Raw genomic sequence first — 13,066 nt, 5'->3', positions numbered from 1 at the left:
GACTAGAGATGAAAAATCATGTGATCTTCTCTGTAGTTTATAAAAACAGCCTTTGACAGAATTCAGTGTCCATTCGTGATAAAAACTCCAGCAAAGCAGGAATAGAGGGGAACTTTCTCAACCTGATAAAGTACAAAAACAAAAACAAAACCCTTCAGTTAAGATCATAGTTAATGTGAAGAACTGAATGTTGTCCCCCTAAGATTGAAAACAAGGCAAGGATGTTCATTCTCACCAGTCTTATTCATTCTCATCCTGGATATCCTTACCGGTGCAATAAGGCAAGAGAAAAAAAATAAAGGACATACAAATTAGAAAGGAAAAAATAAAATATTGGCTACATTTTATAGCTATAAATGGAGTATAATCTTTAAAAATTGTGAATCACTATATTGTATACCTGTAACTTACACAGTATTGTACAGAAACTATACTTCAATAAAAATTTTTTTTAAAAAAAGGAAAAAGAAAACTGTGTTCACATACAACATGATTAACTGCATTGAAAAGTCTTGAAGAATCTACAGAAAAAAGCTACTAGAACTAGTGAGTTTAACAAGGTTGTAAGTTATAGAGTTATTATACAAAAATCAATTACATTTTTGTGTGCTTGCACTAAACAGAGATTGAAATTTCACCAAAACGAGAAAAACTTGGGTGTAAGTCTTACAAAATATGTGCTTAGTCTATAGCTAAAAACTATAAAACAAGGAAAAAAGAAATCAAAACCTAAATAAATGCAGAGATACACCATACTCATCAATTGGTTTATCATTAAGATGTGGTTAAGATGTCATTCTCCCCCAGATGATATATAGATTTAGAGCAATTCTAACAAAATCCCAGTAGGATTTTTTTTATAGAAATTGACAAGGTGATCCTAAAATTTTATCTGGAAAGACAAATGAAATAGAATATGCATCTTTTAAAAAGAAGGATAAAGTTGGAAGACATATACTACCCGATTTCCAGACCTACTGGAAAACTACAGAGTCAAGACAGTGTGGTATTGGAGAAAAGATAGACTTGTAGAGCAGAATGGAGAGTACAGAGATAGACCCACACAATTATGGTCAATTGGATTTTTGACAAAGCTGCAAAGAGAATTTAGTGAAGAAAGGATAGTCTTTTTCAGTAAATTGTGCTGGACAATTGGATATCCATATGCAAAGCAATGAACCATGACCTATACCTTGTACTCTATACAAAATTAACAAAATGGATTTTAGACCTATATGTAAAAAATCTAAATGAGATAATAATCTGCCATCTGCAGCAGGCCATGTTAGTAAATTATGGTATGTGCTGTTTAGAGATGTAGCATTTGTAGATTGTCAGTTCTGGTTAAAGTAAATGATATTACTCTCTCCTGAAGTGATTGACTTTAGTTATTACAGGTCCAGTTAACTAAGGCCTTTCATATAAAAGCTAGTGATGCGTTGGGCAGCTCAGGGAACAGTCATTTGTTTAATGGGACTCTGCCTCCCTATATGCAGAATGGAGAGGATATCAGTGAACTGTGTCTGACACCCGGTCAGTGGTGTAAGTTTAGAAACCAACAGAATAATAGAATTGGGATGAATTTTAGAAGTCATTGGTCCAACTCTTATAAAGAAACAGAGGCTTGCAAAGGGAAGGTAACTTTGTCAAACTTAGGTAAACTAGTTGTGGAACCAGAATTGGAATCCAGGTGTGTGTGTTTCTTGTTTAGGTATGCCCTACAGTGTTTGTGCTCTTTGGGAAAAGAGGGGCAATTGAATAACCAGGAAGTAATGTTTGTTTATACCTGTTGTGACTTAAGTAGGATTCAGACTGACATCGTTTCTTTGCTACCTGGGAATGTGCTTTAGTACTGATGTAGAATTCTTTTCTCTTACCTAAGGTATATGGAGAAGAGATGGTGATATTATTGTATGAATGCCTACCAAGAGTGATAGAAAAATTATTTAGATAGCTAAACAGATGCTAACTATATGACAGACCAAACTTGGTACCTGATCTTTTAGTGTTGACTGATAACAGTCAACCTGTGCTTTTCTTCCTTTTTTTTTGTTTTAATAAACCACAGTTTGTGTTGTATGTTAAGTTCCACAACTAGCTGGATGAACAATTTTAGTTGGAAACCCTGACTGTGAAATAATTTTGTTTGTCCATATTTTCTTTAGGGGCCCTGGTGAAAACAGATGAGCAGGAAGTAATCAACTTTTTACTGACAACAGAAATTATCCCTTTGTGTTTGCGCATTATGGAATCTGGAAGTGAACTTTCTAAAACGGTGTGTGTTTTTCTCTTAATTAGATTCTATATTGTTGACTCTTGGGCTCCTTCTTCATGGTTATCATTTTCTGCCTCTCTTCAGGTTTTTTGAAACTTTCATGAATGTTTTTTCTCTTTTAAATAAAAATTGTTATATAATGATGATTTTAAAACCCAGACCCGTCAGAAGAATATCATGTTAAAACACTAAATTTCTCCCTTTCATCTGAACCCACTTCTCACTACACAGGTGTATTATTCCAGACATTTTTTTATGCATAATCAAGTGTATATATACTTGAGCTTCTCCCTACTTTGCACTTTAACCGTGGATGATAATGTGACTGGTATAAATTCTTAACCTCTATTTTCCCTCTCAGAACTCCATTGCCATAGCCCTGTTGTCTTCTGGTATTGAATGTTGTAGTGAAATCTTGGGTCAGCCTAATATTTTCCTTTCATTGGTGAACTTGCTTTTTCTGTGTGGTATCTATAAGCTTCTTTTATAATTTTTAAGTTCGTTTGATAATTTTTTTTTTCTTTTGGCTGCGCTGGGTCTTCGTTGCTGTGTGCAGGCTTTCTCTAGTTGTGGCGAGCAGGGGCTATTCTTCGTTGCAGTGTGTGGGCTTCTCATTGTGGTGGCTTCTCGTTGTGGAGCACGGGCTCTAGGTGTGTGGGCTTCAGTAGTTATGGCACGTGGACTCAGTAATTGTGGCTCATGGGCTCTAGAGCACAGGCTCAGTAGTTGTGGCACACAGGCTTAGTTACCCCACAGCATGTGGGATCTTCCCAGACCAGGAATTGAACCTATGTCCCCTGCCTTGGCAGGCGGATTCTTAACCACTGGACCACCAGGGAAGTCCATCATTTGATAATCTTATATCAGATTTTTTTTCTGGAAGAGCCTACTCTTTGTGTCTCTTTTTTGGTTAATTTTATAGTTTTCCCTTTGATTTGTTTTGGCCTCTTGCTTCAGCAACATCAGTTATGCTATATTGTCTATTTTTCAAATATATATTTTTTCCCTCTCTACTTTCTATCTTTAATTTCATATCGTGATTTTTCTCAGGCTACTTTTCCATGTTGCTGACTATTTTTAGCAATATCTTACTTCTGCTTCCAAAGTGTATCTAGTCACATTGACTAGACTAGTCACTCTAATTTTTAATTTGGTAAGTACTTATTGCTGAGTTGGATGTAAGTAGATGTAATGATTTAAATTATTTTTGTTTTGAATACACAATACAAATAAAGTAAAAATTCAAATGCTACTACAAATGGCTATACAAACAAATGGAAGTCTCCTACCATAGCCTCTCAGTTCTTCTCTCCAGTAGTAACCAGTATTACTACTTTCTTGTAGAATCCTTCCAGAAATATTCTGTGTATACATGTAGCAGTTTAATTTTGTATTAATTATTTTCCTCTAGTCTCTGCCTCTCACTTCTCATGTCCTTTCAGCTCTTCTTTGAATTTTTTATGTTCTTTGAATTTTTTAAAATGTTCTTTAAAGTCCACATTCTCTTCAATTTCCTTGAAAATGCAGATAAGTATTACTTGTTACCCCTGTGTAGGGTATGTCTCAATAGAAGTTTCCCTGTGGGCGTCTTTTTATCCAAGATTGCCATTTGTTTAAAAATAATGGATGGAAAGAGAGATGTTATGAGCTGAAGTTGGCAGCTTTTAAGTCAAGTATTTTACCTCTGAATACTTTTCCACCCAGCCTGCCATCTAAGGTGTGTGTGTTAGGGAGGATTTAAACCTCTGTCTTCAATTTTCTACTAACACACAAAGAATAAGTGACATGTGATCTATGTTCATGCTTTTCTTTCTTTCTTTGTTTTTTAAATAAATAAATTTATTTATTTATCTATTTATTTATTTATTTATGGCTGCATTGAGTCTTCATTGCTGTGCACAGGCTTTCTCTAGTTGCGGTGAGCAGGGGCTACCCTTCGTTGCAGTGCACGGGCTTCTCATTGCAGTGGCTCCTCTTGCTGTGGAGTACGGGATCTAGGTGCACAGGCTTCAGTAGTTGTGGCTCATAGGCTCTAGAGCACAGGCTCAGTAGTTGCGTCTCCCGGACTTAGTTGCTCCGCAGCATGTGGGATCTTCCCGGACCAGGGCTCGAACCCGTGTCCCCTGCATTGGCAGGCAGATTCTTAACCACTGCGTCACCAGGGAAGTCCCTATTCATGCTTTTCTTCTCTCATTTGTCCCTTAATTTTATTCCTTTTGTTAATTTCAGTGGCTTTCCGGGACCGGATTGGAATGGTTACAACTGTATTCTGTCATTTTTTATTCACAGTTGCCTATGAATAGGGTTTTTTCAAGTTGGCTTCTTATGGCTGGGACAGAAAAAGATTCATTTCTTCTTTAGTGACATTTCTTCCAGGAGCCCCCATCCTAATGATCCCTCCCCTATTTACATTCCTTGCCCATTACTAGAATTAATTCATCCTTGATGTGTAGATGTTCCCATTGACCTTTACGCTTCAAGTAGAATACTTCTCCTATCCTACGTTTTATGGTTTTATGGTTTGTAGTCACTTCCTGGCAAGTCTTTCTTCTTTTGCTCCATGCAAGCAGACACCTCGTTGTGTTCACTTTTTATGTACGATGCTTAGTCAAACGTCTTGCCATAGTAGACACCCAGTAAAGCAGAGGTTCTCAGTCAGAGCTGTGTGGCATGATCACCTGTGAAGTGTTTTTGTTTCTTTGGGGTTTTTTCTTTTTTTTTTTTTGGCTGTGTTGGGCCTTAGTTGCGGCACACAGACTCTTTCGTTGCAGCGAACGGGCTTTTCTCTAGTTGTGGCACGTGGGCTCAGTAGTGGCAGCACCTGGGGTTAGTTGCCCCGCGGCATGTGGGATCTTAGTTCCCCAACCAGGGATCGAACCCACATCCCCTGCATTGGAAGGTTGATTCTTAACCACTGGACCACCAGAGAAGTCCCTGTGAAGTGTTTTTAAAACATCAAGGTCCAGGTCCCATATCTGACCTACTGAATCGTTCTGCAGGTTGATAAAGTATGGACATTTGTGTTTTTTTTTAAATCCCCCTGGGTGAGTGTATAGTATAAGTTATTTTGGAAAGCTGTTATTTTGGAAAGCTGTTTGGCAGTATCCACTATAAGCATAAACCTACCCTATCACCCAAAGAAAAATGAGCTCTCGGGAATTCCCTGGCGGGCCAGTGGTTAGGACTCCACGCTTTCACTGCCAAGGGCCCAGGTTTGATCTCTGGGCAGAGAACTAAGATCCCACAAGCCACACAGCATGGCAAAAAAAAAAAAAAAGCTCTCATGGGCATCAAAACATATATAGGAGTATTTATAGCATTTTTACTCATGAAGGATAAATTGTAGTATAGTTACAAAATAAACTACACAATAGTTAAGAAGCATGAACTGCTGATACATGCAATGTGGCTGATATTATGTCAAGTGAAAGAAGCCAGCTATATATGAGTTCATACCATATGACTCATATATGTATGTGAAATTCAAGAACGGGCAAGTACAGTCAGTGAGAATAAATCAGAATAGTGATTACCTCTCAGGGAAGGATATTGACTGGGAAAAGGCACAAGGGAATCTTCTGGGGTGCTGGAAATGTTCTGTATTTTATTTTATTTAAAATTTTTATTTTATTTCATTTTTATTGAAATATAGTTGATTTACAATGTTGTGTTAGTTTCGGGTGTACCGCAAAGTGATTCATATATATTTTTTTCTTTTTTTACATTCTCTTCCATTATAGGTTATTACAAGATATTGAGTATAGTTCCCTGTGCTATACAGTTGGTCCTTGTTGGTTATCTATTTTATATTTAATATTGTGTATGTGTTAATCCCAACCTCCTAATGTTCTGTATTTTAATCTGGTTGTGGTTCACAGATGTGTAGGATGTAAAAATTAAGATACACTTAAGATTAGTGCACTTTACATATTTTACTGTGTATATGTTTGTATTAGTTTCTTATTGCTGCTATAACAGATTGCCACAAGCTTGGTGGCTCAAAACACCACAAATTTATTCTCTTACAGTTCTGGAAGCCAGCAACCGTAAATCAGTTTAACCAAGCTAAAGTCAGGGTGCCAGTAAGGGCAACATTCCCTCTGGAAGCTCTAGGAGAGAGTCCCTTTCCTTGACTTTTCCAGCTTTTAGAATTGCATTTCTTGGCTCACTGCCCCCTCTTCCATTTTCAAAGCCAGCAGCGTAGCATGTTCAAATCTCTCTCTGCTTCTGTCACATCACCTTCTCCTCTATTGCCAAATCTCCCTCCACTTTCCTCTTTAAGGACACTTGTGATGATTATATTTAGGGCCCACCTGGATAATCCAAGATGATTAATCTTCCCCTAAGATTCTTAACTTAATCACATCTGTAAAGTCCCTTTTGCCATATAAAGTAGCATCCCCAGGGTTTGGTGATTAGGACCTAGATATCTTTGGGGGCCATTATTTAGCCAACCACAATGTTATACCCCAGTAAAATAGTAAAATAAAACAGTTCGCACAGTTGTTTCTGAAGAGCAGCTGAGGAAGAGAATCATTATAATAATCATTTGACTTGAATTAAACTAGTATTTTTTTAATCCCATCTATGTAAGAATTAATGAGCTTAAAGTGAGTATATTCTTTATTACTGTTGGAACAATTTTCGAAGGGAGGCTTAAAAGTCTTATTTTCTTTAAGATCTTTTAAGAATAAGAAAAGATTTACCTAACTCATTCGGAAGAGATGAGGCATAGCTGAATTGCTAAAATCATCTTGGCCCGTGGAAAAGGGAAGAGGCTCTGTGTTTAACTAGGTTTGATCTCAACTCTGAGTTAGTAGCTTTGTCACTTGGGACCTTAACCTGGCAAGTTATTGATCAACAGTTACACCTGGCACATAGTAGGTGTTCAGTAACAGACAGTCTCTCTGTTTTTAAGACTCTGATAATTACCTACCTTTTATGTAAAATGAGAATAACAATGGTACCTACCTCATAGGTTTATTGTGAAAATAAGATAAGGCATGTTATGGCTTAAGGAAAAATTCCAGCACATACTAAATGTTCGATATGGCAATATTTATTAATTTTTTTGTACTATGCGTGTCTTGTCAAGTAAGTTATATAGAATGCAAGGGTATTTGCTTAGTTTTCTGCTTATGGTTATTCCTGGGAGAAAAGCAGACAGTTGGAAGACAAGTCTGAGCAACGTTTTGGACTCCTTAATTTTGTTTTACTCCAGGTTGCCACATTTATCCTCCAGAAGATCCTCTTAGATGACACTGGTTTGGCTTATATATGTCAGACGTATGAGCGTTTCTCCCATGTTGCCATGATCTTGGTGAGTTCTTTGATTTGCCTTCTTTGTAACTGCTTCTGATCACACAGCTTAGTCGCTTTGCAGTCGACACTGAGCTGCTTCAGTCTCCCAACTAGAAATAACAACTGTGGAATCTTGTATAACTGTTCTTGCAATATCTGCTCTCTGATATCAACTAGGATTATTTTGTGTTTTGTGTGTTTTTTTCCTATCCCACCTTGTTTTGGGGGAAACAGGGTAAGATGGTCCTGCAGCTATCCAAAGAGCCTTCCGCCCGTTTGCTGAAGCATGTAGTAAGATGTTACCTTCGACTCTCAGATAATCCCAGGTAAACATTTATAGGATTTATAGGACTTAAATACTCTGGTGAGTATTTCAGGGGAAATACTCTAGTGAGCAGTTGCCCCATCTCGTGGGGTAGCTCCTATGTCTTTAGGACAGGGAAGGGATAAAACTATATTTAGCTTGTCTGAGACAGACCTTGATTTATTCCTTTTAAAATCTGAAGTGCTGAATTTAAAACTCCATCAGAGTTTTATCTCCGCCCTGGAACTCCGTACCCTACTCTAAAATTCCAGAGAGTTCAGACAGTGAATCTTCTGATACATTACTCCTGTGGTTTGAGCTTTCTGTTGCTACTCCAGGTGGTCAGAAAGAAAAGTATACTTTCAAAGGTCTCTTAAGAAAGGAACAGGCCCAGAGGGCTCTTGAATTATATTTCCAGTTCTCTTCCTGTAAAGTCCTTGAGCTAATTGTTTTATCTCCCTATGTTCGTAATCTTTCTGCCAGAAATCATACATTGTAGATACAAGGCGTTTTAGAAATATTTGACCTTTTGCTTTGTAAATCCATAATTCATGCTGAAAGCCACTTGCTCAGATTCTCCTAAACCACATAATGGGTTGATTTCTGTGTTCTAAGGAATGAGGATAACTTGATTTAATGTGAACTCAGCCTCCTGCCACTGAGGTTATTTAAGCCCTAACTATTTCTTTGACCATTTTGTCTTGTTCTTTAGTGGTTCCTGTTTTCACCAAAGTTTGAAAATATGTTTATTTAAAACTCTCCTTGCACAAAGAAACTAGGCTGAGTACAAAAGCTATAACTTTTTTTAAAAAGCAGCCTTATAAATAGTTAACATTTACCTTTTTGAGTTTTCAGATTCGACTTTTACTGGTCATATTTTAAAGTAAATGAAACATTTAAAAGTTCATCTGATAATAATGTTACCATAGATTTGTTTTTACTGCTCATCTCTTATTAAGGGTTTTAACTATAAAACTGAAGCTGTTTTTGGAAAGACAAATTTATATCAGTTTAAAATTCATTAATTTATCATACTATGAGTGAGGTCATATCCCCTGTTAATGTACTGATTTTGGAATATTTCATTTACTGTATAATCCATATATTTCCAACATGAGTATTATGACAATGTTTACTGTAATAAATCAGAAAGCAGTTTGAATTGAAGTAAATTATTGCACCATTTTATTCCATTTGCTTTGTCACAAAATTCTATATTGGGGCATCATTCTGAAAATGTTTGCAGACAACAGATCCTGGAGCAATCTGAGCCTATGCCTAACATAAGCTTTAAAGAATTTTAATGGCTTCTTAAAGTACCTTGACAGAACCATAGATTCCCAGGATTCTATGTATTTATATCTAAGAAAAGGGCTCTTCCCTGTCCCCCAGATATGGGTTTATTTGTTTGGTCTCCCTGGTCGGTTTGTTTATTTCTGATGTAGGGCACGTGAAGCACTGAGGCAGTGCCTCCCTGACCAGCTGAAGGACACGACCTTCGCCCAGGTGCTAAAAGATGACACCACCACTAAACGCTGGCTTGCACAACTCGTGAAGAACCTGCAAGAGGGCCAGGTCACCGATCCCCGGGGTATCCCCCTGCCCCCTCAGTGATCCTCCCCCGTCCCCTCCCACTACTCCCCCAAGTTGGGGAAGGGAGGGGGAACCTGCGAGGAATACAGCTCAGGTTTTATCGCTGACTGGTAATAGACGACCTCAATGCTGAACTGCACTGGAGAAAAGAGGCACAGTACCCCTGCTGAGGTGTATAAGCTGCCATCAGGCTGCCTTGAGGACCTGGGATCCTTCTGCTACTCCCAGGAAACAGGCTCCTGACACAGTGTTCTGCCACCACAGCCAAGGAGGGTGTCAACACCAGCAAATGCTGTATTTGCAGCATGCCCAAGATGACCGTTCTCCCTCACCTCTACCCAGCCACTGGCAGGGAGGGGAGACAGTGGTGACAGCAGCAGCACTCTAGGCATGGTGAACACCTGGGACCAAGCCATGTGGCGTTTTCTTATTTTGCCTTCCTGGAAGACTCAAGATATGTCTCTTCATCCTCTCTCAGTATTTGTTTACTTTGGTTTTTTGTTTTTAATCTCAGAGAGAGGTGTATTTAGTGGACACAAGCTGTAATATTCAGCAAAACTTTGTCAGTTGGTACTGTTTACAAGTCTGTTAGATGTGTAAGCTCAATAAAAAGTTGGTCTGGGCATTACATCCCCTCTAGCAGGCCAGTAGCTGCATGAGCTGTTGGGAGGAATGGGAGGCAGGGGAAGGATATAAAGCCAAAGGACAGCAGGAACCCACCACCTGTTTCCCTTCCCTTTCCCATTCTTTTACCCCTAGTTCTGGATGCCATAAGGACCTTAACCTTGCTTTTGGCTTTAGCTGCTAGCATTTCCAAATCTCCGTGCTTTTCCCTTCTTCACTTCCCTCCTATTAAACTTAAAACAGACGTCTTAATTCATCAGGCTGTCCTGGAAGGGTATTGTATTGGGGGAGGAGAGGAGATGGTGGACGTCACCTTCAGTTCAAGTCCTCAAAGTTATTTTCTAGATGACTTTTAAAAGGGAGGTGTCTGTGCTTAAGATGATAGGCTACTTGATCCTATTCTTTGCCCTAGTGTGAATCTACAGTTCCATCTGTCTTCATGATTGTACTTGAAGCAGTATTAGCTGAATGAGTTAATTTTATTCAGATTTAAGATAGAGGGCTGGACTCTGCTTCCTCACTTATTCTGTCTTTTTTTTTTTTTTTTTTGACACATTCCCCTTTGGTCTATGGGAATTACAGGGTTGCCACTAAAATATTTTACACTTTTTCATATTGTGTCAGAGAATCCCCCTTCCTGCTCTGGAGCTTTAGGTGACTCTATTCACAATCCAGAGGCTTGAATCTGCAGTGTAAACTGCCATGCTTTCCCCCAGTCCTTCCCCCTGCCATCGCCTGCTTTCTCTGTCTCTAATCCCCATCTGCAGTCAAAGATGGGATTATTAGCCCAACTAGAGAGAGACCAAGTATTTTTGGCCCATATCTCACACGATTGAAGGTGTCCCTGAATACATTTGGGGAGGGTTTATAAGGGGCAGGCTCAGAGAAACCTTGGCAGAGGCAGTTTGCCAACCCAAGGGCTCTTTCAAGCCGACTTTCACAAAGGGAGCCGGCTTGTTAGTTGGCTTCTGTCTCTTTAGAGCCAAGAAAGTAGTAATTAAGTAGCCTAGATGTAGAAAGGGTCGGATAAGCACTTATTCCCCTGCTTTCCAAAATGAAGAGGAGAACCAGGCCAGCTCTCACTAATCTCAAGCCTGAAGAGAAGAGGTCTTGGAGAAATCAGAGAACAGCATGGACTGGATAAATGTCTTGACTCCCTTCAGCCCGTAGTTTTGACCTGGAGAGTCCAGCTAGGGTAATCCTGATTTTTGCCAACCACCTTCCTTCTGAGCCAAAGTTTTCTCATTCCCCCTTCTCTGGGGAAGCAGCTGAGGGCCAGGCCTTGCTCCCTGAAAAATTCTCTTCTGCATCTTTCGGTGCATTGGCCATTGTACTGTGCCAATAGTATCTTAATTCTTGTACCATCTATTCTCAGCTGGCCTTGGACCCCATGTAGGAGTTGCGGGGAGGGGTGGAAATGGGTGTTGTTCCTTGTAGTTGATCCTGATGTCCTGTGTGTATAAAGAGGACCTCTCCCCCGCCCCACATTTTCTGTGTTCCATCCTCACTCCCTCAACAGGATTGAAATAAAACATGCTTCTGTTTTTGTAACAATAATTTTTCTTTTAAACTGGAGATTTTATTTTGTCAATATCGAGGTATCTAGGCACTGTGGTCAGATGATCCTCATCAACCTTGCCTCTACCTCTGTTGAACTACACACACACACTGCCAAGAGGGCAGTGATGGTTCCTTTCTAGATAGGTCCTTTGGGAGAAGATTACTGATGTATAAAAGCTGTTTGCAAGGCTGAGATGGTGCCCTTTTTCGGACAAAGTATCTCTTGCTGGGACAGAACCTCACTCCTGGCTGTAGTAGCTAGAACAGTACTAGTGTGGGAGAGACTTCTATAAATGAAGAGGTAAAGCTTGAAACATTTTATCAAAGACTTTAATATTCATTTCTTTCCAGGGTTCAAGACTTAGAGCACATCTCCAGAGTTGTTTCCATTCCTGTTCCTGGCTCTTAATGGGAGAGAGCCAACCTCTGCTTCCAGCTTCTTTTTTCCAAGGGTTGAGGGCCTTCATTTCAGTGATGGAACAGGGCAAGGAGAGGCATTGGTAGCCTTCAGAGCTTCCTTACTAGCTATATGTATGATTCCCTTGCTCACTATTCCTGCTGCTCAAAGGCTGGGAAAGTATGAGGGGGAGAGGGGGAATACACAAAGTTAATTGCTATCAAAAGTCCAAGGGGGCTTCCCTGGTGGCGCAGTGGTTGAGAGTCCGCCTGCCGATGCAGGGGACACGGGTTTGTGTCCCCGTCTGGGAAGATCCCACATGCCGCGGAGCAGCTGGGCCTGTGAGCCATGGCCGCTGAGCCTGCAGGTCCGGAGCCAGTGTTCCGCAACGGGAGAGGCCACAACAGTGAGAGGCCTGTGTAACGCAAAAAAAAAAAAAAGAAAAAAAAAAAAAAAAAAAAAAAGTCCAAGGAAGGGCTTCCCTAGTGGTGCAGTGGTTGAGAATCTGCCTGCCAATGCAGGAGACACGGGTTCGAGCCCTGGTCTGGGAAGATCCCACATGCCGCGGAGCGACTGGGCCCGTGAGCCACAACTACTGAGCCTGCATGTCTGGAGCCTGTGCTCCGCAATTAGAGAGGCCGCAATAGTGAGAGGCCCGCACACTGCGATGAAGAGTAGCCCCTGCTTGCCACAACTAGAGAAGGCCCTCGCACAGAAATGAAGACCCAACACAGCGCAAAATAAATAAATAAATAAATACTTACTAAAAAAAAAAAAAAAAAAAAAAAACTCTTAAAAAAAAAAAAAGAGTCCAAGGAAAACATTTAAAATAGGAAACCATAGAATGAAATGAGATTTTTCTTTCCAGAATGTTGTGGAATTTAAATTTTTTTAATAATACATTTATTTAAAAACCAGATATAATAGGTAAGTTGAACAACACAATTAAACCTAGCTTAACTGACATAAATAGAACATTGTCACTGAACCAACAGTATACATATTTTTAATA

General features: G+C 39.6%; 1 protein-coding gene across 2 annotated transcripts in view; it reads left to right on the top strand.

Annotated features, from left to right (window-relative positions):
* The window catches only part of CNOT9 (CCR4-NOT transcription complex subunit 9), a 28,609-nt gene extending 16,955 nt beyond the window's left edge, over nt 1-11,654 (top strand). For both annotated transcript variants that reach the window (XM_032638056.1, XM_032638058.1), the window contains 4 exons: nt 2,166-2,275; nt 7,497-7,595; nt 7,811-7,902; nt 9,326-11,654. In XM_032638056.1, coding sequence (XP_032493947.1) covers nt 2,166-2,275; nt 7,497-7,595; nt 7,811-7,902; nt 9,326-9,494 — 470 coding nt within the window. In that variant the 3' untranslated portion in view covers nt 9,495-11,654. The remainder of the gene's footprint in view (nt 1-2,165; nt 2,276-7,496; nt 7,596-7,810; nt 7,903-9,325) is intronic.
* Nucleotides 11,655-13,066: the final 1,412 nt, after the last annotated feature.

Source organism: Phocoena sinus, chromosome 7 (genome assembly GCF_008692025.1).
Source record: "Phocoena sinus isolate mPhoSin1 chromosome 7, mPhoSin1.pri, whole genome shotgun sequence".
Classification (NCBI taxonomy): Eukaryota; Metazoa; Chordata; class Mammalia; order Artiodactyla; family Phocoenidae; genus Phocoena; species Phocoena sinus.
This window is presented reverse-complemented; position numbering and strand designations above follow the sequence as displayed.